We start from the raw sequence: 27,670 nt of genomic DNA on the forward strand, positions 1-27,670 counted from the left end.
GGAATATGCTCATAGCAGTATTTTGAAAGGCCATATTGAAGTAATGTTTGCTAGACAATAGGGACGAGTGAAATGTAACTCCGCACTGCATACCCAACACCACAAGGCAGCTGCTTACCCAAATTAAGAGCTGAACTAACACTACATTTCCTTTCCTACATGCCAAGTGAAGGGCTGTGCGCCCATCCCCATCTCCGCAGGTCTCATTCACTTCTTCCCGGGTTCCATGGGCCAGGAGCAGGATGACAGTCCGCAAGTCCTCATCAGCTGTAGCTTGTAGCAGATGCTGGCCTAAAGAAAGTTCCAGGCACTGCAGCGGTGCAAGGAAGAGCTTCTGTTCATATTTAGCACGTATCCAGCGTTCTTTTTCTTCCCTAGAGAAGCAAAAAGAAACATGCCATTCAAAAACTGGTTCCATTGCCTTTGTGTGATGTTATATATTCACCTTTGGAGACAAACAATCCAAAAAAACCACTGCCATACAGAGAGGCTAAGTAGCAAGAAAACATTTTCTTCTTGTAAATGTCAGCAAAAAAGCTTCTTTCTGAAACATTTCGTTTATGCCTTATACTTGCGACAACATTTATTACACTTACACATTTCTCACCCGGTTGTACCTGGCCGGAGAGCTACATTACATCCTGGGTTCATGGACCAGCCTTTCACCTCCAGAAACAGAGGCTCAAGCATGCCTTGGGCCACAAGTGGAACAAGTTTGGTGCCATGCAGTTTGGCATAGGTCAGCAAAACCAACCATCTCTACTCAAGAGAGGCCCAAGACTGGAGCAGCCAAGCGGAGCTCCAGGTCAGGATTGAGATGTGCTGGTAAAGCTACACAGGGAAATGTGCACAGAATTTGCCTGCAGTGGGCCTAGATGTAGCCAATGGCAGCACTAAATTCCTCAAAGTTCACTCCCACGAACAAACTGACTCCTGCTTGCATCTAAAGAAAGAAAAGGGAAATTAATGAAAGATACTGCCTTGCTTTTTCATTCTGTAAGGTTTGGCCACTGAACAACAGCATCCCAGTTTGTTTCACAATGGGACAGAGGTTCAGAAGGTTTTTGTTTTTTAAGGAAAATCTCAGTACTTTAAAGCATCATTTCCTCTCACTGTACCAAGTAAGCACCAAAAGCTTCCTAGATACATTTGTATTGTAGGATAATGCCACATTTTACAAGTAACTCCAATTTCTGTTAAAAACTTTTCAAAACACACTGATGTGCTTTGGGGGACGTGGTCACAGGCAAATTCCCATTGACAGGTGCCCTTTGCCTAATACTTCAGGTATCTACATGGTAATCTGTCTATCCTGTGAAAACTATATATAGCACCTAGTAGGAAAACTACTTACTGGTGACATTTTTCCCTCTCAAGTACAGAAAGAAAAGCTCTGTTTACACCTTTCAGCAGTGTTTACACTACTCCCAGTAATCTAGTGTCAGGTTAGCCCTAATCTGTTTTTAAATACTTATGTAAACAGATAGTTCCAACAGCAAATCTGGATTAGTTTTGCATCACTTCCTGGTACATGTGGAGTGACCTTACATTGACCCCTCTGGATGCTTTCATGCAAAGCTTTCCAAAGCATGCACTTTTCTACACAAATGACAAGTCAACCTATAACTGCAATATACAGTCATTTTTCCCCATAAAAAAAAGTATAAATTTTTCAGTTTATTCCAAAAATTATGGCTCGGACAATCCTTCAAACGATCACCACACTCTGAATAATAGTGAAACCATCTTGGGGGCTGAAAAATAGCCTGTGATGCTGATGCTTGATAGTACATTCTATTTTAAAAAAAGAAAAGGAGTACTTAAAACATTCACCACGAGAGAAAACTTCTGAATACTGTTAACCTTGTGACACAAACGTACATTGAGAGGGAAGGTTAATACTCCACTTATCTTGTGCTGTTGTGTATAAATAAAATCAAATCCAACAAGTACCAATGCTGTGAGAAGGATGGAATAGCATAGCTCCAGCTGCCTAAAATGTCATGAATTCTGTGGACTTGTGTCACATGATGCCATTTTGGTATTCTATGCACTCTTAAAAAATAACCATAGATCGTTGTAAAACTATTATTTATCCAGGTCTTGTACATCTCCAAGTCAATGGAGCAAGCAGGTACAGTATTTGGTAAGCCTCATTTAAAATGTTTTAATGTTTGTTAAAAATAAATGTGTGTAATGTACAAAATATTTTATAAATATATCATTTACCCTTATAAAATGGGCAGGACTCCCAGATTAAGTGCATTTCACAGTGTTATTGTGGGACCACTGCCTAAATCAGGGGACAGTCAATTTATACCTCTTAAAATCATACATCCAATTTTTTTCCAGAGCTGCTTCTACCCATCTGCTCCACAACAAAACTTTAAAATCTTAAATTTAAGGACTTAAATTTAAAGGGCACTGGTGACTGTCAGCAACAGCAACCTGCAGTTGTTTCTGCAACAGGTGTTCACGGTTCCAATCCCAGCTGTGGCATCAGTTGTGGGAATCGTGACTTGAACAGAAATTGCTCTCTGTTCAGAGAAACAAGCTATTTTAAACAAACCTTCTATTCTACTCACAATCCAGCTATGAGAAAAAGGATTTTTGTTTTGTTTTTATTAAAGATGAGCATAACTTCAGTCAGACCCATGAGAGCTGATACCTCAGTGTGTACAGAAGCAGCAACTAAAAGTGCCAGAATCAGCTGGACGTTTTCAGAGCCTTAGGCTGCCAAAGTTTTACAAAATTCATGAGAATGTATTTTATGTTTACACTATTTTTAACAGTTTATCTATTTTTCCTCCACAGCATTTACATACGCTCCAAAAGCGGTTTTTATGAGAAACATTAACTCTTCGAAAAATGTGTATCTTACGCATATGGAAAAAAAAAAGCTGCTGGATAGTGATGCAAAGGCTTATCACACAATGAGATCCTGTCATGTCTGGATGGCCTGGGGGAACCAGGAATGAGCCACTAAGCTCCAAACTGGGACCACGTGATCACACTGTTTCAAAAAGGGTAACGAGGACAGACCACAAACTTGTTAGGTTATTATGGGTAATCCATTAATAGGGTCTGTCTGTGGGGGTGGGAACAGGCCATCCACCCTTGCTGTCCTGTTGGCTTAGCAGGGGAAGGCAAAGTGCAGGATGCAACCGGTCCCTCTCTTAAAGATTTCTACCGCTACATAACCTCATGACACAAACCACTGTCTCTCTCTCTGACTCTTACTGTATGCTGTGATCAGAATTCTGTGCAACTTCACTAAATCTATTGCAGAGCTGGGCAATGGCTAGAGTTACTGGTAATCCAAGATATTCAGGAAATGGGAGTCTACTTGCAAGAGCAGGGTTCTGCATTCTATATTAGACTCTGCCACTGTGTCATGTCATTGCCTTGCTGTGTGACCTTGAGCAGGTTACTTAATTTTACTTTACTTCCATCTCCTCATGTGTAACATGTGCATAATACTCACCTATCTCTTATGAGTACTGAGAGTCTTAATTACATTAGGGCCAGATTCTGCTACCCTCGCTCAGACTGAGTAGAGCCTTGCTCTTTAAGTAGTCCCACTGAAATTAGTGGGACTATTTGTGGAGTAAGATACAATTCAGGGTGTGTAAGTGTGGCAGAATCTTGTCCTTACTGTCTGTAAAGCACCTTGAGATCCTCAGATGGAAGATACTTCAATGTCAATAATTGTTTCTAGTTTGCAAGACTATTTCAAAACAATTCTAGACACAGTAGTTATTGGGGGAATATACTGGAGAGAAAGTGTCAGCCTGTTATCCAGACAGACAATAGCTATTTTAAGTACATTCCTAATGAATAACACAGAAACTTTCATCTGAATACCACATGATGTTAATGACCGGCCTGGTTAAGGATTCCCAAAATTCCACTTGAGGGTTCTAGCAGGAAGCCATGGGAAGAGCAATCAGTGTGCCCTTGTTGCCAAGAAGGCCAATGGCATTTTGGGATGTATGAGTAGGGGCACTGCCAGCAGATCGAGGGACGTGATCGTTCCCCTCTATTCGACATTGGTGAGGCCTCATCTGGAGTACTGTGTCCAGTTTTGGGCCCCACGCTAAAAGAGGGATGTGAAAAAATTGGAAAACGTCCAGCGGAGGGGAACAAAAATGATTAGGGGACTGGAACACATGACTTATGAGAAGAGGCTGAGGGAACTGGGATTGTTTAGTCTGCGGAAGAGAAGAATGAGGGGGGATTTGATAGCTGCTTTCAACTACGTGAAAGGGGGTTCCAAAGAGGATGGATCTAGACTGTTCTCAGTGGTAGCAGATGACAGAATGATAGAAACATAGAATATCAGGGTTGGAAGGGACCTCAGGAGGTCATCTATTCCAACCCCCTGCTCAAAGCAGGACCAATCCCCAATTTTTGCCCCAGATCCCTAAATGGCTCCCTCAAGGATTGAACTCACAACCCTGGGTTTAGCAGGCCAATGCTCAAACCACTGAGCTATCCCTCCCCCCCAGGAGAAGTAATGGTCTCAAGCTGCAGTGGGGGAGGTTTAGGTTGGCTATTAGGAAAAACGTTTTCACTAGGAGGGTGGTGAACTACTGGAATGCGTTACCTAGGGAGGTAGTGGAATCTCCTTCCTACAAAGTTTTTAAGGTCAGGCTTGACAAAGCCCTGGCTGGGATGATTTAGTTGGGGATTGGTCCTGCTTTGAGCAGGGGGTTGGACTAGATGACCTCCTGAGGTCCCTTCCAACCCTAACATTCTATGATTCTATGAAACACAAATAAAAAGGCTTTAAATGTTTAGCACACCCTGAGGCAGCTCATTTCTGACCTCTGATGACAAGTGAGGTTCCAAACACAACCAATGTGCAAAATGGAGCACAAGTGAGACATTCCATTTGGGTATTCCTATAGGAAACTATCTTTGATTAGCTGATCATTGTCTGGAGCTGGCAGTGTGTTCCCCACACTCCCCTGGGTCGGCGCATTCAAACTTCAGAATTATTACTCTTTTGAGTAAAAATCCAGAAAGCTTCACAGACATCCTCTCCTGCTATATTTCCCCTAATACAGGCTCTCTCTCCTTTGGTGTGAGTGATTTAATTTAAAATGGAAAGTTCTCAGGATTTTCCTGGAAGACTATTTTGGCTTCACTGTACCTGCTCACCCTAGGAATTATGACACTAAGACATAAATAGTGTAACTGTTTCTCTGATGTCACAATTTCATTTCTGGGATCCACAGCTTGTCCTGGTTGAGTTTTCATTTTCCCAAAGGAAGGCCAGTCCAAGAGCAGAGTTGTCAGCAGTAGATCACTTAACCTCATTCCAATCCCCTGGAGGACCACTGTTCACATCCCCCGTTAACTAATGAGCTAAAAAATGAATGATTGGAACGGTCAGCAATAAGCAGAAAGAGGAGGCATAGTACTTCATTTCAGCCTGTGCTGACATACCTTTAAATAAATCAACTGCATAAGAGTGAGAGGAAATGAGAGAAAGAGCAACTAATCAGAAGAAAGACACTGAACCAATCCCTAAAAATAAATGTGCAACTGAACATCTGCTAATAAATATTCTTCTTCTTTTCACTTGTAACCCTATTAACCGCTTTCTGGGTAACCTCGCCTGTGCTAGGGACCCCAGATGTAGCTGTAGCATGCCAAATCCTAATCTTAAACAAAATTAGCTTGCTTGTTTACTGTGACTTCCAAAATTCATTAACATCCTTTTCTCTGGATCAGAGAGCAGGCCAAGGCCAGCTCCTGGGAGATGTTACAATACGATGTGTCTGGATCTTCTCTAGCTTGCCTGACCCAGTATGCAGTGATTGAGAAGGACACAGCCTTTCTTCAATGACCTTGCTGGTTCAAAATATAGCCTACTTGCACTATACTATTTTTTTTTTTAAACACACATGCACAGGGTGGATTAATGATCAGCTACAAACTAATGGATAAACAGGTTTCAGAGTAACAGCCGTGTTAGTCTGTATTCGCAAAAAGAAAAGGAGTACTTGTGGCACCTTAGAGACTAACCAATTTATTTGAGCATGAGCTTTCGTGAGCTACAGCTCACTTCATCGGATGCATACTCACGAAAGCTCATGCTCAAATAATGGATAAACAAATAACACTAACAACAACAAGCAGAAGTACAGTAAATTAGATTAGGTGGCCCTTGCACCTTTTACCTTTATTCAGGTAAATACCAATCCATTTGAACCTAGTTTACTGATATAAACTTAAAGCCTTGTTGTCTATATAAAGGTCTGATACAACTGAATAATCATTATCATGTTGTTCCTCTATGTCGAGGAAGTGATGATGCACAAAGTCTTGACCAAAAAGCACCATCAATTTCCTTACTTTAGTATGTGTCTCCATCATCACTGAACTCTAATCCACTTTAGTGTGAATAATGAAAACTATGCCGTGCTTCTGATACTGTATATGAGCCAAAGTTTATGACAAATGGAACAAAATTCAACCCTCAGTTTATTCTGATATAATTAGGTGCTTGCTTCTCAAGATAATGTCCAATTATTTAAATTACTCTGCCAGCCACATCAGATCACTATTATGGAAACATACATACCGGGGATTGTAAGGGAGGGGGACAGAGTAGGTAGGATGAGAGGGTAGAAACAGCATATTTGTTTAAGACAAAATTATTTTGCTTCATGAACTTGATTGTGTTGTGTGCTTGTAAGTTGGAGCATAAAATACTCATTTAGAAGTTCAGACTCACTTCTACTGCATCATTTGGCTCTCTTTTTTCAATCAGGTATTTAAGCTTATATACTTGACACAGATCCAGGTAAAAGCTTAATATTGCTGGCATCATTCCTACTCGCCCTCCATACTTCTACCTCCAACCTCATTTTCCCTCCTCAAATGTACTAAGTAGAGAAACCAGAAAGCAAGATAAGGAAATAACATGCACTTTGGAAGCAGAAATAGTGTTAGTGTGGGAATTTACAATTTGTTGTTTAGTCAATACAGTGTATGAGAGAAAAGCCTAGGGAACTTGCCATGAGAATTCATCAGCCCAGGCATAAAACCTACAAGCTCCATCTTATTAAACTGATAAGAAAAAAAATTATATTCTAGTCACCCATTATCTAAAATTATTCATCCCAAGTAAGTAGGTGAATGGAATGTTGCAAGGTTGTATTAGAAATGCTACAAAAAGTGGGAGGTGGTTTATTGCATCAAGAAATCACTATCATGCCTATTTCACATACCAGCCAAAATACAGAGCGAGTCTGCAGAGTCAACATTTTAAAATGTATTTTTATCCCCCGACATCCCCCAACCTGACAAAAATACGTAAACAATACACCTTCATTGTCATAGATAATGCTTTATCTGAGACAGTCTCTCAGTTCTCACTATCTTTTATATATTTGACAACTCAAACCTAAGCACAGTGTGTCTGTCACATTTATTTTGCCATTTATGGCTGCATATTTAACAAGTTTACTAATGTTTAACTTCTTGTAACCTGGCTAACTCAGCATGAGTAGTCCAGCCTTGCCAGCCTGTCAGAGACTGACAAGGATAATGCGTCGGTTCCAAGAAAGTGAAGTAAAGCCCCCCGCCCCTTCGACAACCCCTAAAACTGGCTTTACATGCATCTCCTGTAGCATCCCAGGATGTGTCATTAACTTAGTGATTCAGTATGTAGGGAACATGCATCATACAAGCAAAGCTGCAACCTCATCATAAGCTATGTTGGCACTAGATCATGCTGCAGATTTTCTTTAAAGAAAGCTATTCAAGACAATACGTTTCCGTATTCGATAAATTATCACCTGGTTTTGTTGGAATTTGCAATGTAGTGTTTTCGTAGGGAAAAGCAATGGAACAAAGACATTGGAAGGGTGAGGAGGTAGGAGGCATTTACAATTTTTTAAAAAATTTGACTGGAAAGGGGGTGGGGAGAAGAGAAGGTAAGAAGAATGGGCTAGCAGCAAGGAATTTTCAAAGTGTCTTCCTGCCTCTAGCAAAGCAGGAACTGGGAGGAGAGGCATGGAAGAGGAGCTAGGAACAATATGCTGAGAAAACAGAGGGGGCTTCCTCTCTCTGCAGGAGAAGACCCCACTCTATTGCAAAGTAAGTGCTTAGCAGTTGACTGCTTCCTCACATGCATGCCTTCTCTCCTAGGCTGCGTTGCTAAGGGGGAAGGAGCACAGGCCCGCTAGGGATGTAGGCCCCTGGCTAACAAGGGGGCCGCAGACAGCAAACAAAGACCGATGGATATTTATTCCTTAATTACCAAAAGCCTTTAAGAAACTGGCCACTGTAAATCCCACATGCAGAGAAAGGGAAGCAAAGGACAAGGATTTATGTGCACTAGGGCATAGAGGAAATAAATATTCCTGTGGCTCTTGATCAATATTATGAGTGTTTTGCCAAGCTGCAGGGTGTTTTATGAACTTTAAGGACAGAGAAGGATAATTAAATAAATAAAGTCAACCTATTAAGCTTATTACTTCTTAAAAGTTACAGTTAGATACACCAGACAGATGAAATAGGGCCACGTAGAAAAGCTGTGGACAGGACAACATCCAAATGTATTGCGGCAATAAGCAGACAAGCATGGTCTACAATACTTGGCCAGTGAGCTCAGGGTCAGTCAATGCAGGGAATCTTGTTGAGAAATGCTTTTATTCTCTGTTGTGGGCAGAGAAGCTATCTGGATGAGGATGGTGTTCTATTTCCAGTTTACTAGAAAGAAGAGGTGTAAAATTCATAATGCAGTGTTACAGAACTACTCAAATTCAAGTTTATTCTCATTTCATAATGAATATGAATACAGGCCCTATTTCACATTAATAACAGGTCTATTTTTCAGATGGAAATGCCCCCCACCCCAACTTTTTTTTTTTTTTTTTTTAAACAAAAAGGGGCTTCACACCAAAAGGATGCAAGAGACATTTTCTGATGTTTTGGAAGTTTCACTTGATATTTAACAAAACAAAAAATCATTCATGAGAGATTCAGTAGCCCACAAATCAAAAAGTTTTTCTATCAGTAACTCCACAACTGTACTTAGTACTTCAGTCATACCATTACAAACTTGTCTTACAAATTTCAGGAGCTCCTAATAGCAGTGATTTCTTATACAAGCATTCTGACTTGAATCATTCTATCAGATTAATCACTTATTGAAGGTTACCTATCATTTAATAATAATCTTTTTGATTTTCTGAAGACACCAGCCCCTCTTATCTATTTCATTTCTGACACTCCACCACCACCCGGGTCTTTCAAATAGCTGCATTTCATGTATTTTCAAGCTTTGTTTTTCAGTGATGCCATGAAATAACCTGAGCTTCCCTCAGGTGCTACACACCTGCTGGAGTTACTACTGTACAACATTAATTACCAGCCTGGCCAGGACATCAAGGCTTACTGACATGAAGTGAACTGGATAAATATACTGTAATTGTGGACTCTGCTACACTATATAAATCAGCAGTAAATTTAGTGTTTTCATTGCAGCACACGCAACTAAACCTAATAATTTTTAAGGCACATTTGATAAAATATATCACATCTGAGGATTACTCTGTATGTGATTAAATAAAAGTCACACAACATAGCATAGGGAATACTGCAGATACTAAGGAAAGCTTTCTTAAGTTATCAAAGACAAATGACAAGGTTGTAAGTGTGACAACTATAAACCCTATAAATATGTTAAGTCTTTTCCTGTTTCAAATCTAACCACATTTTCTGTCAGACATGCACTTCATAAACCATGATGCCTTCCAGAGCTGGTATCTTCTCATCGAAGCCAAAACAACTAGTCATTTTTTGACAGTCCTACCAACAGCTGCAAAGAAAGGAAAAATAATGCAGCGAACCATAACACTTTTCCATGCACAGCTTGGAAAAATCTGTAATAAAATGAAACTAAACACTGGGGAGGGGGCGGGGGGGGGGGAGATGGGTGGCTTGTGGGATCTCTAACAGGCCACAGAATCGTTCAAACCCAGCCCAAAACAGAAGTGAACGAAAGTTATCTTCCAATAGCTCTTTGAAGGCACACAGAAATTGAACAGAGTTGGTGCCATCTCAACAGTTCCTGGCAGACAGATGTCCCCACCCACAACACATTCTTGAGGCCCCCCCCCACCCCCGTATTTGTTTTTCTTGCAGGCAGTGTCATCACTAGGAGGCGATGGATGTATTCAAGGGACACAGCGTACATTATTTCATCTCAGAGTAGCATTGGGAAATTTACATTGAAACTATGTATCAGCCCATATAGATAGAGCCTTGCCAATCTGGCAACTTTTAAAGCATACTAAAAATTTACTTAATAAAAAGAAAGTCACAAAATTATCTTACAGCAGATACACAAACAAATTATAAACCCTGGAGTAAGTTCTTGGTGATTCCTTCGACCTTAGTCCATCCCATGCTTTGCTGTACATTGGGCTACTCACATTTGTAATCCTTGCCTGTCAACTGCCCTTCTCTCCAAATCTTCCCATTTCATGTTGAGGTGCTTGATGTTGTTCAGAACTGTTCGTTTCCATTTTACTCGCGGTCTTCCTCTCTTTCGTCTTGCATTTTCTGGCTTCCATTCAAGGGTGGTCTTTGGTAAGCATTCTTTTTCCATTCTCAGCACATATCCCAGCCACCGATGTCTTTTTTTGTAGATTATTTGTGAGACGGTGCCTTGGCCAGTAATTTTTCTGACTTCTTCATTCTTCTTCCTATCTCTATGTTATTCCCAATTTCTTCTCAGACGTTTGTGATTAAATGCATCCAGCTTTTGCGTATCTTTCTTGGTAAGTTGCCATGTCTCATGGCTATATGTTGTGATGGCAATAACAATTGCTTTATACACATTCAGTTTTGTCTTGAGGGAGATGTTTTTGAGTCTTCCAAATGCAGCGTTTGCCTTCCCAATTCTTCTTATTATTTCCTTGGAACTAGTACCATCTTGGCTGATCGTACTTCCAAGATACGTAAAACTGTCCACCTTCTCCAGTTTCTCTTCTTCAGTTTTGATTTCTGTCCCTGTAGTCCCCATTAACATGACTTTACATTTCTTTGCATTGTATCTCAAATCTATCTTCTCCATTACTTTTTACTTTGTGCATTTTTGTAGTCCGTTGGCATCTTCATTGATAAGGGCGATATCATTAGCAAAGTCTAGATCAAATAGCCTTCAATTGTTCCATTTTAGGCCACATGTTATCACTGTTGCATTGTTTTAATCCATAGTCCATGACTACCATAAACAAAAAAGGAGACAGTATGCACCCCTGCCTTACACCTGTCTTGATGCTGAATGGCTTACTCAATCCATTTTCATGCAGCATTTTGAGTTGGCATAGAATGCCTTCATAATGTTGATTAATTTTGTTGGAATTCCATATTGTTCCACAATTTCCACATTGTTTGTCTGTTTACACTATTGAATGCCTTTTGAGTCCACAAAATTGATGGCAAGACTGCCTTGGAATTCAGTAATATGTAAATAAAGAGAATATTAATGGCAATGTATGCCCACTGCATTTCATCATACAAACTGAATGCATCCGATGAAGTGAGCTGTAGCTCACGAAAGCTTATGCTCAAATAAATTTGTTAGTCTCTAAGGTGCCACAAGTACTCCTTTTCTTTTTCTGATTTATCTAGATATCTATTAAGTATGTAAATAATAAATTTCCATTGGAAATTTCAGTTTACAATTTTATATATATCACTTATATGTTAATGGAGCATTCCATTAATTTGCCAGTTGCTAAAGGTATCTGTCTCCCATATGGAGACCACATTTTAGAAAAGTGGAAGCATTTTTTAAAGTTCCATTTAAGGGGTTGTAAAAAATGCATTCTCTTCTTTAAAAAACAGCATACCAATTTCTATTCTCATGCTGAATTTGTCACATTAAAGGTAAGCCAAAAACTGGAGACGTGCTTTGAATGGACATTTCAATTCAAAATGAACATGACAACATTTTGTGCAAATGTAGGCAGTTTTTAATCCTATTTATTTATGAAAAAGAGTGACAACTTTAATGTAAATTATACCAAAATCCATCAGGCTTCTGCTTTAATGTTCATATAATCGTAGAGTTTTTTGTACAGTATTTAAGCAATAGAAAAAATGTGACACAAATTTTTCAATGCATAAATCTCAATAAATCTGTACCAGGTGAGAAGCAGACCGAGGTAGTCAAGTGAGATTCTCAGAGACCTGGTAATGTGGCATATAACAGGGATGTACATCAGCAATGTACTTTACAGAAGTACTTTCTGTGATGCAACTATCACACTGCATTAGGGATACCATAACAGTCGCTGATGTGATCTGCTTTGGAACGTATCGCATCATAAACAGATGAAAGAAGAGAAATGGAGCTTTTCTTCTGCTCATAATATTATAAAGTGGATAAGTATCATAGCTATGAGTGCACCAGTGCTTTACAAATAATGAAAAGGAAAAATGCAGGCTCCATCCAAGAGCTAATAAACTTAATTTACACATTAAAAAAAATATCTCAAACAAGGACTTGCCTATAACCAAACGGATTGCACAGGAGTGGTTGAGTAGTGGGAATGGAAAGATATGGGAAGATCTGAGCTACAGAATCTGTATAAAATTTTTGTTTGAAGACTAGAAAACAGAGGAGGATGTTCGTATTATGTACATGTGGGGGCTTACATAGAAAATTTAAAATCACTGGACAATCCAAAGCTCTTGTTAATGTTAATTTCTAAAACAACCTATTATATAACCATTTGGGCTACAAAAAAAAATTACCCTATTAACTATTAGAGAGACAAAGGGGTGAGGTAGTATCTTTTATTGGACCAATTTCTGTTGCTGAGAGACAAGCTTTCAAGCCACACAGAGCACTTTTTCAGGTCTGGGAAAGGTACTCCCAGTGTCACAGCAAAATGCAAGGTGGAACAGATTATTTAATATAAGTAGTTAGCACATATTATAAGGGACCATTCAAGGTAGAGTAGTCCGTTAACACCTCTGCAGTCATAGGACAAAAAGAGGGGGTTAGTGGGTTACAGATTGTTGTAGTAAGCCATAAATCCAGTGTCTTTGTTCAGCCCGTGATTTTTAGTGTCTAGCAGAGTAATGAATTTAAGCTCCCAGGCTCATTCTTTGAAAGTGTTGTGCAGGTTTCCTTTGAGGACAAGGACTGTTAGGTCAGATATGGAATGATCATTTTGGGAAAAGTGTTCACCTACAGGTGAGAGCATGTTTTTGTCTTTTATCATTTTCCTGCGTGAGTTCATTCAAGAGTGCAATGATTGTCTGGTTTCACCCACATAGTTATTATCACGGCATTAGGTACACTGGACGAGGTACACCACATGTTGCATAACAGGCCACTCTACCTTGAATAGTCCCCTACAATGTGTGCTAACTACTTATGGTAAGCAATCTGTTCCTCCTTGCCTTTCACTGTGATTCTGAGAGTATCTTTCCCAGACCTGAAGAAGAGCTCTGTGTGGCTCGAAAGTGGGTCTCTCTCAGCAACAGAAGTTGGTCCAACAAAAGATATTACCTCACCGACCTTGTCTCTCTAATATCCTGGGTCTGACACAGCTACAACTACATTGCATACTGTTCACTATGTTATAACATTACAATTTAAAAACAAATATTTTACCAGTGAAACCATCTCTGCAGATACATTTGTTATGCCTCCATAAAAAATAAAAGCACTCTTTGGGAGGGGAAAAAAAGATTATACTGGCCCATACACATGAAATTATAGCTAAACAAAAAACTTCAGTACTAAAACTCAGTACTTGAGCACAGATTATGAAAAAAAACTTGCATTCAGAGCTACAAACAAATAAAAAAAGTTTTGATATTTTCAATGTCAGAAGCAAAGAACAGGCACAATTTCAGTTGAAGTTTTAGTGTGTGAAAACCAAAGAATACATCACAAAAATATCCAAATTCTAAATGGTAATCAAAGTTTTAATGCAGAAAATTCTCCTTGCTTTGATACAACTGACCTCTATCGTCAGTAATTCCCTTTCCAGTGACTCCATTTGAGAACCTTCAATCATCACTGCTTCCCTTTCCAATCCTTTACCACTTTGAGCTTCTCTCGTCTCCTCTCTCAGACACTGTAGTCTCTTCTCTCTCTCCCCCCAAATCTCTCTTTGTCCTGCTTACCATGTCATCTGTCACCTCTACTTCTTCAGCCACTCTGGGACTCTCTTACCTCCATCATAATTTAATGCAAGGTTCTGGAGCCAAAACTGATAGAAGAAGTCTGGTTGTGTATTAACAATGTTTAAAATGTCAAGCCACTGACTGCCACATCATTTTGTGATAAAGCTCTCTATATTGGCGTGGTTGGTCAGCTGAAGGAGTGTCTTCTTTTCATCAATACATCATATTCCCCCGATAACTTAAGAGCTAAATTAGAAGCTAATGGAGTACAGGTGTTCAGCACCTTTGAAAAATCAGGCCAGAGGTAACATTTAAAGTTGGCGCTGGGAAAGTGTATCATCCAACATTTTCTGAAAGTGTACAACATCTCAAGTAACTCCTCTAGAAACAAAAATAAAACAAACAACATGAAAAGCAAAGGAATCTTAGACTCTTACCAACACAGTAACCATTAATGAGTTATTTAATTGCAACAAGGAAAATAGAAGGCCTTGTGTAAAATGCCTGTCTAGTTCTGACTGCCCAATACTCCGATCTCATGCACTGTTTTGGAAAAGTGCCATGAAAATGGAATTCAGCTGAATTCCAGTGAAAAACATTCACAGTGAGTTAACACAAGTTGACATGCTTGTAGGCACTGGAAGAGGAGGAAAGGAAGGGGTTTCATTCTGAATGAGTTACCTGGGATTTCAGTTGTGCGATTCCCATTTACTTTAATGGGAATAATACAACTAAAAAACCTGCACATGTCTTTGAGAATGCTCTCCTAGATGCCCATAAGGAATCACCACAGTCCAACTAAGTTTTGAAGGCTCTCTGCTACTCTTCTAGTCTAACGTCAGTGAAAAATTGCCGGGAGCATGGCTCTTGGTGAACACCACCCTCAGCCCAATATGCAGCAACACGCTGGGGTATTCTTTGGGCTGTCACTGTGCTGTCAATGTAACCATGCTGCCAGGAAGAAGGGGAGGAGGGAGATGAGATTGTGATGTTGGGAGAAGAGGTGAGAATAGAGGAAAAAAATCTGCTTAGTTTTACAAAGTTAGAATAGTCCCTTGGCCAAAATTTTTGGGAGTCCAACTGGGGACACTTAAGAGGGACCTGGATTTTCAGTTGGTAGGTGCCCAGCATCTTCTGAAACTGAGGTCTCTCTAAGGTGACTGAAATTGGGCACAAAAAATCATTAGACATGCCTGGAAACGTAAGCTTTTATGGTTTAGTAATATTATCTCAGAACCTGTATCTGTAAAATATGAAAAACTCACATAAAATCTGACAACTTGTAAGCAAAAGTAAACATGCACAGGTGATACACACCAACTGTAAGGCCAAGAAGTTCCTATTATACAGAGACTCGATGGAAGTATCTACAAGGAATTTCAGATGTGCAACAAAATGGATTATTCTGTTCCATTTGCCAAAACAATATTTGCTTAAAAGATTTTGTTGTTGTTGCTGTTTTCCTGCATAGTCTCTTCAGGGCACATTTGGAAATTATTTAAAAAAAGATAAAATGTCTCTAATCTGTTACCAATTAGAAAAACATGTGAATATTATTTTCTAATTTGTGACTCTGAGTGTGTGTCTCAAAACCAGAGAGAAGTAATTGAAATAATTATGTCTGCTCCTGAATATTTCTATTATGCTCTTGAAATAAGAGGGTGGGTATGTCTTCTTTTGCCTGATGTGCCCTAGGGCTGAATGTATCAAAAAGTACATCAAAGCTCTGAACATAAACTGCCACAAAATTGTAATTTCTACAAAGTGCATACATTGGTCAATTGCAGCTGCAGCCCAAGGGCTGCCTAACTGATTAGTTAGCTTCTAATGGTCTTTGTGCAAAACTTGGATGGGGGAGGGAAGCAGTAAGAAGGGAAGGAAAGTTTAACAGTAAACACTCAGCCTGCCATGCTGTTCAAGGAGCCTACTAGCAAAGTGACTAATTTTCTAAGGACTATTGATGTACAAGCTATAACCCCATGATTTATAATAGCAGCAAAGTAGATTTTTTTTAAAACCCAGATGCAGTGCGACTTGAGTGACTAACTCCTGAAAATTGGTAATTTCCTGGTGGTTAGCAGTAAAGGGCCTACCAATGAGAAAGCAGAACATGCTAATAAATTTATAGTGCGTTATATGCCAATTAGACCCCGTCAGCCATTCAAGAGGCAGTGCCACCAATCAGGTTATCATTCCATAAATGTACTCTTTAGAGCTGATCTCATCACAAATCAATCCAGCATCTAGATTTCCGAAGCATAATTCTCATTAGTCTTAACCCAGAAATGTATTTGTGAAACACCACACTGGGTTATTTTTCCCCTCTAAGTGCCCTCTCCCTATACCCTATGTACAGTTATTCTTCTTGTTTATAGTCATGTCTGTACTTCAAATGGTAAATAATAATTCTGAATACCACATTAATTCTGTACCGAACCAGATTTATTACAGACTTCATACTTGGGAGTTTCACCGTCATTCACAAGCCATCCGTGAATCTCTTGGTTAAATTACATCCTTGTATTTAATCATGCATCATGTATTATTCTATCAATACAGTGACTCATATTAGATCCATCATCTCACACTTCTTTCTCACTATGACACCCAAAAGTGCCAGATACCCAATAATGGCTTAGTTTGGCATCACAGTCAGCGAGGAAAAAATCAAGTACAGAAATAAAAAAAAAAATCAAGTCTGGTTTCAGCCTGCTTAATACATTTTCTACTCTGGCCACTATTTTTGATACCGCTTGGTGCTTATATCTATACAAGAAACACTGTGTTTTGGATTACATCAAGTGTATTTCCTTTCTTCCTTCTCTGCTGAATAAGGCCACATAAGGATTCTGGTTTTAACTCTGACTCAGTGCAATATAAGATGCACAGAAGTCAGTATTCTAATGTCCAAAGCCATGCCAGACTCATCAGTTTACGATGGTACTGCATTGACATGGATCACGATGCTAATATGTACGGGCAGTACGAGGCACCTTAGATTAATAATTCGGAGCACATTTTCCTCGTACCACCTTCTTTTCTTTCAATAGTCTTTGAGATCAGAATCTGACAAGGGTGTCATGTAAACATGCTGTTATATCACTGTGTGGGCCTTTACATATTTCATTTCAAAACTACTTGCCATTTGTGCTAGCAGTTGATCAAATCTGATCTGATTGTACTAAATGTTACATGATTTGCCTTAGTAAGTGTAGCAGTAAGTTCTGGCACATGCTAACAGCACCATCAGCAGACAAAAAGCTAACACTGTTACTGCATCTCACTAGTTCTTGCAGCCATACACTTATGGGGGCCTGCTGACTGAGTTGCTACCAAGGAGAGCAATGAACAAATGCAATCTCTTTCTACCATCTTCCTCTCTAACTTGCAGTAATATTAACAAGCTATGAGATATAGGCAGAACCCACAAAGGGTACTAACTTCCTGTACAGACCTGAGTGAATTACTGATTTTGTTGGTTTCGTGGCCATACTGAAAGATCTGAAAACATGTTTGGTTCTTGCCAAAGCAAAACTGAATTTTTTCATTTTTTTTGCTGAAACAAAAATTAATTTTTTAAAAATGAAATGCTGAGAAATGACATTTTGAAACAATGTTTCCTTTTAAACAAAATGTTAAAACTGTTCATTTAGAAAATGGTGAAACAAGATTTTGACTTTTGCAAGTTTTTCCCCTTGTTTTTTATTTGGTTGAAACTATTTGCCAAATTTCACCTGACGGCTCATATAGCTTCAGTCTGTATTTTTCAGCAAACATATAGTTTCAGTCTGTATTTTTCAGCAAATTTGCTATTTGCTGAAAAAATGTTGTCCAGCTCTACTCATGTGGACAACTATCGTACAATTATAGAATTTCTATCACATAAGGAAAATGGAGGGCACTTAACAGGGACTGCATGGCTCAGTGGTTTAGTGATGGGCTGAGCCCTTTACTGGTCCAGGCAGGTAATGAATTAAAGTCATTGCATTGTGTGCAATCCACTTTTTTGCCTCTCAGTTGTTCTCCAGAATTCATGTTGCCATGAAACAAACAAACAAACAAACAAACAAAGTGTCCAGCCCTTATGGTAATAAAGACTTGAAAACATGGGGAGTGTACATCAACTCAGTGTTATCCTCTTTTTTAGCAGACAAGCTGAAACAATAGCTATGCGAGGTGCAAACTGGCCCATTCACCGTGTTTACTCTGAAACCTACAGATGACAATTTAAATGTTAATATTAACTAATTCACTGCTGATAATTTTAGCAGAATCATCATACTCAGGTGCTTATCCTACAACTCCAAACTACCTCCCCCATACTCACTTGCCAACAAGAGCTCCAGCTGTCTCCTGCTACCAGCTTTTCCAACAAATTTTACAATGCAATTATGCATTGCCAATACTAAGATCTGCGGGTATCAAAAATTGAAAGGATGTGGACAGCATTAAACATTTCAAATTTATTGTCAAGCGGGCAATTTTACTGAATGTACTCATAATTTCTAAACTTAATTAAAACTTCATTTTAAAGTTTAAATAAAGCTGCAGCAGATATGCCATTCTGCCATGCCAGAAGACCTGGCTCCAGCTTGCTGCACTGCACAAGAGGCTTAGGTCATTACATCGCATATATTCTGTGGCTTGTATGAAATGAGTTAGTACTTTTAGTCCCGTTCCTAGGGGACAAAGATGACATTAAAAAAACCTAGCATGACATCCATATGATATCCTTGTTTGCAATCTTAGCACTGACACACCATCAGCTAAATGGCCAGGGAGGCCAAATTAGCCTCCTATTCCTATGCTAGAAAGTCCAAGTGAGGACTGGTTTCAGAGGAACAGCCGTGTTAGTCTGTATTCGCAAAAAGAAAAGGAGTACTTGTAGCACCTTAGAGACTAACCAATTTATTTGAGCATGAGCTTTCGTGAGCTACAGCTCACTTCATCAGATGTATACCGTGGAAACTGCAGCAGACTTTATATATACACAGAGAATATGAAACAATACCTCCTCCCACCCCACTGTCCTGCTGGTAATAGCTTATCTAAAGTGATCATCAGGTTGGGCCATTTCCAGCACAAATCCAGGTTTTCTCACCCTCCACCCCCCCACACAAATTCACTCTCCTGCTGGTGCTAGCCCATCCAAAGTGACAACTCTTTACATAATCAAGTCGGGCTATTTCCTGCATAAATCCAGGTTTTCTCACATCCCCCCCACCCCCATACACACACAAACTCACTCTCCTGCTGGTAATAGCTCATCTAAACTGACCACTCTCCAAGTTTAAATCCAAGTTAAACCAGAACATCTGGGGGGGGGCGGGGTAGGAAAAAACAAGAGGAAACAGGCTACTTTGCATAATGATTTAGCCACTCCCAGTCTCTATTTAAGCCTAAATTAATAGTATCCAATTTGCAAATGAATTCCAATTCAGCAGTTTCTCGCTGGAGTCTGGATTTGAAGTTTTTTTGTTTTAAGATAGCGACCTTCATGTCTGTGATTGCGTGACCAGAGAGATTGAAGTGTTCTCCGACTGGTTTATGAATGTTATAATTCTTGACATCTGATTTGTGTCCATTTATTCTTTTACGTAGAGACTGTCCAGTTTGACCAATGTACATGGCAGAGGGGCATTGCTGGCACATGATGGCATATATCACATTGGTGGATGTGCAGGTGAACGAGCCTCTGATAGTGTGGCTGATGTTATTAGGCCCTGTGATGGTGTCCCCTGAATAGATATGTGGGCACAATTGGCAACGGGCTTTGTTGCAAGGATAAGTTCCTGGGTTAGTGGTTCTGTTGTGTGGTATGTGGTTGTTGGTGAGTATTTGCTTCCGGTTGCGGGGCTGTCTGTAGGCAAGGACTGGCCTGTCTCCCAAGACTTGTGAGAGTGTTGGGTCATCCTTTAGGATAGGTTGTAGATCCTTAATAATGCGTTGGAGGGGTTTTAGTTGGGGGCTGAAGGTGACCGCTAGTGGCGTTCTGTTATTTTCTTTGTTAGGCCTGTCCTGTAGTAGGTCTACCTACTACCTACTACTGTAGTAGGTCTACCTACTACAGGACAGGCCTAACAAAGAAAATAACAGAACGCCACTAGCGGTCACCTTCAGCCCCCAACTAAAACCCCTCCAACGCATTATTAAGGATCTACAACCTATCCTAAAGGATGACCCAACACTCTCACAAGTCTTGGGAGACAGGCCAGTCCTTGCCTACAGACAGCCCCGCAACCGGAAGCAAATACTCACCAACAACCACATACCACACAACAGAACCACTAACCCAGGAACTTATCCTTGCAACAAAGCCCGTTGCCAATTGTGCCCACATATCTATTCAGGGGACACCATCACAGGGCCTAATAACATCAGCCACACTATCAGAGGCTCGTTCACCTGCACATCCACCAATGTGATATATGCCATCATGTGCCAGCAATGCCCCTCTGCCATGTACATTGGTCAAACTGGACAGTCTCTACGTAAAAGAATAAATGGACACAAATCAGATGTCAAGAATTATAACATTCATAAACCAGTCGGAGAACACTTCAATCTCTCTGGTCACGCAATCACAGACATGAAGGTCGCTATCTTAAAACAAAAAAACTTCAAATCCAGACTCCAGCGAGAAACTGCTGAATTGGAATTCATTTGCAAATTGGATACTATTAATTGAGGCTTAAATAGAGACTGGGAGTGGCTAAGTCATTATGCAAGGTAGCCTGTTTCCTCTTGTTTTTTCCTACCCCCCCCCCCAGATGTTCTGGTTTAACTTGGATTTAAACTTGGAGAGTGGTCAGTTTAGATGAGCTATTACCAGCAGGAGAGTGAGTTTGTGTGTGTATGGGGGTGGGGGGGATGTGAGAAAACCTGGATTTATGCAGGAAATAGCCCGACTTGATTATGTAAAGAGTTGTCACTTTGGATGGGCTAGCACCAGCAGGAGAGTGAATTTGTGTGGGGGGGTGGAGGGTGAGAAAACCTGGATTTGTGCTGGAAATGGCCCAACCTGATGATCACTTTAGATAAGCTATTACCAGCAGGACAGTGGGGTGGGAGGAGGTATTGTTTCATATTCTCTGTGTATATATAAAGTCTGCTGCAGTTTCCACGGTATACATCTGATGAAGTGAGCTGTAGCTCACGAAAGCTCATGCTCAAATAAATTGGTTAGTCTCTAAGGTGCTACAAGTACTCCTTTTCTTCAAGTGAGGACTGAAACTCATTAGTGGGCGATGTGAAGCAGCTCACATTTCTCACAACCTATGTTGTAGCTATTCTGCAGTCAGAGAACTTCAGTGACTGCCAGTCTGGTACCTTTCATGAAGACGAACTCTGAACACTAAAATTCACTGAAATAAATGTTCAAACTGAAGGAAAAAAATGGACTTTCTTTCCTGCTCTCTTGGTTTCACTAAATTTCAGTCTTGATAAGATTTTATTTTGCTTGCTATAGAAAAGCTACCTCTGCCCTCACCCATTTTAAGTTTTGCAGAGCCTTTCCATATAAACATATGAACAGTGTCACAAGATGCCTCAGCCTTGGGCTGTCACCTGCATTTTATTTCTACTTAACCTCTTAAATAACTTTGGAATGCACTTTGTCCCCTGATGGGCACCGTAATGAGATCCAACTGTCAATCACAGCTCCATTAGTGTGGACAGACTTTTACTTCCCGAAACAATTTATTGGATTCCCAGAAGCAAATGGGCCTTCTTCCTTTTCAGCTGTTTTTAGGGGAGCTATTCAGAGGGAGTGGGTATCCCTTCTGTTCCTGCTGAGCTGCCTTTGTTTCCTCCGTTTACTCATGAAAACAGTTTCCTGAGTTTACCCATCTCTTCTGTCCTGGGTAGGCCAAGTGTTTGCCAAAACTTTTTTTTTTTCTACTGCTCAGTTCACCAGCGCAATACAAAACCCACCAGCTGTTTCCAGCTCCTGGCTCAGGGAGAAAGCGAATTTTACTGTTAACCCTTTCCCAACATAAAGTTACTTCCAGAACTGGAATTTGTTGGGTAGTGGTTTAATTTCATGCAGAGAATTGAAAAGATACTAGTACAATCACAGGCTGCATTTTCCTTATGAAAAATTGACGGAGTGGGATTCTAGGGTGCCTATTTTTAATTTGTCCCTGCTCCACAACATTTTAGTTTGATGGTTGCTTTTGCTTTCCTTAACTTCTCTTGGTTAATTTAAATTGCAGTTCAAAGATAATCTTACTGATAAAGGATAAAACCACTTTATTTGAAACACTATCTTTAAAAGAGCGTTTTTATATCACTGAATGTGTGCAGTTCTTATGGGGTTTGTGAGTTGAAAAATTGTTTTGATGAGATAATACAAACTTATTTTATTTAAAAATATTCCAATTTTGCCCCAAAGGAATTTAAAAGGTTAATCTTTCTGCTTCAAGAACAACCCATTGAGTAAATATGAGGGCTCAAGATTATATAAAACAATATTTTTTCTTCTTCCGCTGGTCTTGAAGAATCAAATACACTGCACAACTGCAGTTCAGCATTAGCAGTATGCCCTTTTAGTATAAATCAGTTTAACTTTTAGCCTGGGAAAAAAAATTTGAAACAAGAGGATAGTTATCTCTAGCCTTCTGTGATTCTCAAGTCAATAGTAAATTGGGGGACTCGTTAGTGCCATAGAGATCCAATCAAGATGAAATTATGCAGTCATGTAAGAAATAATATCTATTAGGCTAATTTAATCAACGAATACTTTACAGATGAATTAGAATGCAGAATCCAATTATTTCAAACATTTGGACTGTCAGCCACTGTGTTTTTTAAGCAGAAGGGTACAGACGGGAGGTTTAGGGAACCTTTTTAAAAGGCAATGAATGAGGTACACTTATAACAGAAGAGCTTATAACAGAAGAAAACTGACAACTACAATCAGTACCTTACACTGATCAGACAGATCGCACCCAAGCGGGCCTAATCTAACCATTCTACCCAGCCCCTGCAGCACATTTCTCCTGTATATTGGCCCAGACAGCTTGATTTGCTGTCTCAGTGACTGATAATTACTGTCTCAAGTCTTTATAATTTCCCCTTGCCACTCACTCTTTAAAAAAAGTCTTAAATTCTTTTGCTATGATATTTCGTCTTCTTTGGTTTGTTTTAAAGGTAATAAGCATGCAAGAAGGGTGTTTCTGTTTCACAGCTCCCCATTGGTTGGATATAGTATTGTCTTAGGAAGGGACATACTGATTTGCAATGCCAGCTAGAGGGAGACACTTACTACTAAGGAAGGAAAGCAGGAATTATTTCAGAAGAAAACCTGAATCAAATGGGGTCTTGCACCACAGTTTGGTCCACATCACACTGGACAGCATGAAGCCTTATTCACAATTGTCACTAGGGCTGTATATACATAATCCATATTCTAGTCCAATATTTGTATCCCAAATAGAATAATATACATTTTGTCCATACTTTGCAGGAAAAATCACATTTTACCCACCCAAAGGCACTCTTTTCCCTACATTTTCTTTTCTCTGAGATGAGACCTTTGAGTCCTTTACCATAGAATAGAAAAATAGGAATTGCCAAAATGGATTGGATTTATGGTTAATCTGGTGCAGTATTCTGTCTCCTGGCACCAGATGTTTCAGGAGAAAGTGCAAGAAACCTTGCAGGACAGGATGTGGGAGAATCTATTCCCTAGAATAGTCTTCCTGTAACCCTTAATAGTCAGAGATTGGTGTAAGCTCGAAAAGAAGTTGTTGTAGATTTTTAAACTGAGTTCTGGAGTACTGAAAAAAGTTACAGACCTGATTCCCAAGGGTGCTCTTGTCAGGAGGGACCGTCCACTGCATTAACCACAGAAAAAGTTCTTCCAAAGCTAATAAACTAGTAATTATACTCAAGAGAAATTATGAATAAATGATGCCAATTCCTCACTACAAATATGGGCAGTAAATCTGACTTTTTTTTGGAAAAGACACTTGATTAGTGGACAAGTTTCTTTTGAAAGCATATGTCCACTAATCCAACACTTTTGGGAAGTTCTAAAATGCTAGCAAAGAGGAAGGAAAATAAAATCAGGAAAAAACTAGTAAATCTGACCCCTCAACAGTCTGGAAAACCCTGGTAAGTGGAAACCTCATCTTGTGGCACTCTCCTTACAAAGGATTTTCAAGTGAATACTGAAAGTTAAATTTATGCTCTGTGAAGGTATACATAATGGACAATACTGCTGGTTTACGTATTTCTTCTACTGGGACACTCATTTTTTCAGCCAATGACAGACACACAGATGCTATGAAAAACTTGTTTTCTTGTTGCAGAATGCGTACTTCCTGTTGCTTTGTATGTTTCAGTATGGCAATTCTTGAGTCATCTAGCTGGAGTCTTGAATACTTTTTTGCTCTGACATCTGGTGCAGTTAACAGATTCACTTATGGAATGACTCTTGCTCATTTAAATCTTTAATGCTTTTCTGTCTGAATTATGCCTGTTCATGTGATGAATTAGCACAGAATGTGAGAGGGACAACATTCTGCAATCTGTGGAATATCAAATGTTGATTACTTTGGGAAGCCAAAGAAAAGAGTTATAAGTAAACTGTTTTGACTGATAAGAAGCAGAAGGATACTTCATGCAGTGGCTCAGTGAAGGCCTTGATGAATGCTTTAAGGACTATGGTGAGTCTTCATTGAAGGCATTCAATAGCATGGGGAAGATTTAAGATATTTATTGTCAACAAAAACAAGTGAGATGTGTGGGTGAACTGGGATGGGGTGATTGCATTCTGCTGATGAGACCGAGTGTAAAGCTGACACTTGTAATTTTTGAACAGCTAAAAAAATTCATTTTCAGGCTCTGCTGTAGAATATATAAGATGTTGGTTATCTCCTTTTCCTTACCCCAGTTACAGAAACTCATTCTAGAAAAAATTCTTGCAGTAGATGTTCTTCTAGATGACATCATCATTTCTTCTACTTTGGGAGCCTAGATTATTTTCTATCATCTCCATTTTAGTAATCCTGATACTTACAGAAACCTGAAATAGATGATGCAGGAAGACTGAACGAGCCCTCTAGTGAAATTTAAACCAGTTCTGAGAATCAGATCTCCTGGGCTAATGGAAGGACTATTAAAATTATTAAATCTATTCTAATTTTTCTGCACTTCCCGTGTGAGCATAAACTGGGGAAAGGCATATATAAATTGACTAACTAGTTTTATGATAGCAAAATCACTGCCTTAGCTTTGAGATTTTTTTTTCTGTTGAAATGTATCTCTTACTTTGTTCACTGCTGAGGCAGAAGCATTTATCATTGAATTTCCTGATTCTTACTATGATCTGCTGCAACTCGGAGTATTTCAGATTCTATTCTTCCTAACGGATTGTTTGGAGACTGTGCCAGTCCATGTTTATTGTTGCACTTCTTTTACATGAACAGATGTAATTGATAAAATTCATCTACTCAGCTGAAGAAACATATTGTTTCCTGGTCTGCCCTTTGCACCTCCTGGCATGTTGTTAACTTGTGGTCCAGGGACATTTGAGGTTTTGGATACTCAGTGAGAATCAGGCTCTAATGGTCTCATGTTCCACCCTTCTAACTGCAGAATTTTCAGTCCATAAGCCGTATAAGGCTGAAGAAAGATTGCAAAATGTATTGTTCTTGAATTAGTAATTTACTTATTGTCTGCTGGAGTTTGCAGAAACTCACCACAAACAAAAAGAAAAGGAGTACTTGTGGCACCTTAGAGACTAACCAATTTATTTGAGCATAAGCTTTCGTGAGCTACAGCTCACTTCATCGGATGCACACTGTGGAAACTGCAGAAGACATTATATACACAGAGACCATGAAACAATACCTCCTCCCACCCCACTCTCCTGCTGGTAATCGCTTATCTAAAGTGACCACTCTCCTTACAATGTGTATGATAATCAAGTTGGGCCATTTCCAGCACAAATCCAGGTTTTCTCACCCCCCCCCCTTTCCAAAAACCACACACACAAACCACACAAACTCACTCTCCTGCTGGTAATAGCTTATCCAAAGTGACCACTCTCCTTACAATGTGTATGAAAGGAGAGTGATCACTTTAGATAAGCTATTACCAGCAGGAGAGTGGGGTGGGAGGAGGTATTGTTTCATGGTCTCTGTGTATATAATGTCTTCTGCACTTTCCACAGTATGCATCCGATGAAGTGAGCTGTAGCTCATGAAAGCTTATGCTCAAAGAAATTGGTTAGCCTCTAAGGTGCCACAAGTACTCCTTTTCTTTTTGCGAATACAGACTAACACGGCTGTTACTCTGAAACCACAAACAAAGCCACTCATCCTTACTTCATAGCTAGGAAGACCTGAAAGTGCAGAATTTTCTGTGAGGAATTAGGTTGCTTTGGGGGTATGTCAATTACAAACCTATTTCACCCAGGGTCTCAGTGGTGACTTGGGTATTTGTTGTGAATGGATTCCTTTTGGGTTCTAGGCTTGATAAGAAAATGGGATGTGTGCAATCTCTATGACTTCAATTGAGATATGACTATTAATTGCATCTTTGAGAAAAGAAAAGTCTGGGACCTGGGAGATTTCTGGTACAAAGTTCTTATGTGAGTGTGCAGATAAACTTCTGAGAGATCCAACGAAGTAAGGCAATCGCCAGGGAAAATGCTGAAGTGAGTTTTTATCAGAAATGTCATCTTCTTTCTAGAAACAGAACGTCCACACAATTACTCTTCTATTGAAACTGGCTCAATTGCACTTATTCTTTTGATGGAGGCAACTGATCTCCTTTATCCTAAGTTTTTTTTTGGTGTGTGAGATTGTTTTTTTGGGAAGGTTGTGAATGGAAGAAAGCACTTTGAAGCACCTGCTTGTAGTTCTATAGCAAATTATTCCCAAGACACAATTATCTTGAGTACAGTCTGTCTATTCTAGAAGGAAGTGGGATAATTGCCAACCAGTTCAACAGTGACCTACATATGGTGGATAGATACATTGACTAGAAATACCAATCAGTCCATGAGATGGGCTTCAGATTCAAAGTTTGTTAAAACTCTTTCCAAGTTATTTGCTGTAGTCAGTGGCTGCCTGAGAGTTGCAATTAACTTTACCTATTTTTGGTTTTTCTATCAAACTTGCTCCAATAGTCCAGGCTGACACAATATTACACTATATTAAGGGAACTCTGGGGATTTCCTGTCATCCGAGGGGGACAGAAAGAACTCACAAAGAAGCTGGGGTGTTTTATAATATTGTTTTCAGGGCCTGGACACCAAGGAGCTTTAGAGATTGAGTTGGAAGATCAGACAAGCATCAGCATCAGGATACAAGGCAGAACCTGGTGGAAAGACATGTAGTTGGTGTATATCATAATACATGATCCCAAATGAGGGGACTAGGATTTATCTTTTTTTTTTTTTAAATGGCCTTGGAGCTTGGTATTTTGAAGCCTATCAGACCAGCGTATCACATTACTGGCCTTTCCTGTTTACATTCAGCAAGTGATT

The 27,670-nt window shown here is 39.6% G+C and overlaps 1 protein-coding gene across 8 annotated transcripts in view; it reads right to left on the bottom strand.

The window, feature by feature from the left end:
* AGAP1 (ArfGAP with GTPase domain, ankyrin repeat and PH domain 1) overlaps nucleotides 1-27,670 on the bottom strand; it is a 707,317-nt gene that overhangs the window by 9,926 nt on the left and 669,721 nt on the right. For all 8 annotated transcript variants that reach the window (XM_048870105.2, XM_048870104.2, XM_048870107.2 and 5 more), the window contains one exon: nucleotides 119-374. In XM_048870105.2, coding sequence (XP_048726062.1) covers nucleotides 119-374 — 256 coding nt within the window. The remainder of the gene's footprint in view (nucleotides 1-118; nucleotides 375-27,670) is intronic.

This window comes from Caretta caretta, chromosome 11, assembly GCF_965140235.1.
Source record: "Caretta caretta isolate rCarCar2 chromosome 11, rCarCar1.hap1, whole genome shotgun sequence".
Lineage (NCBI taxonomy): Eukaryota > Metazoa > Chordata > Testudines > Cheloniidae > Caretta > Caretta caretta.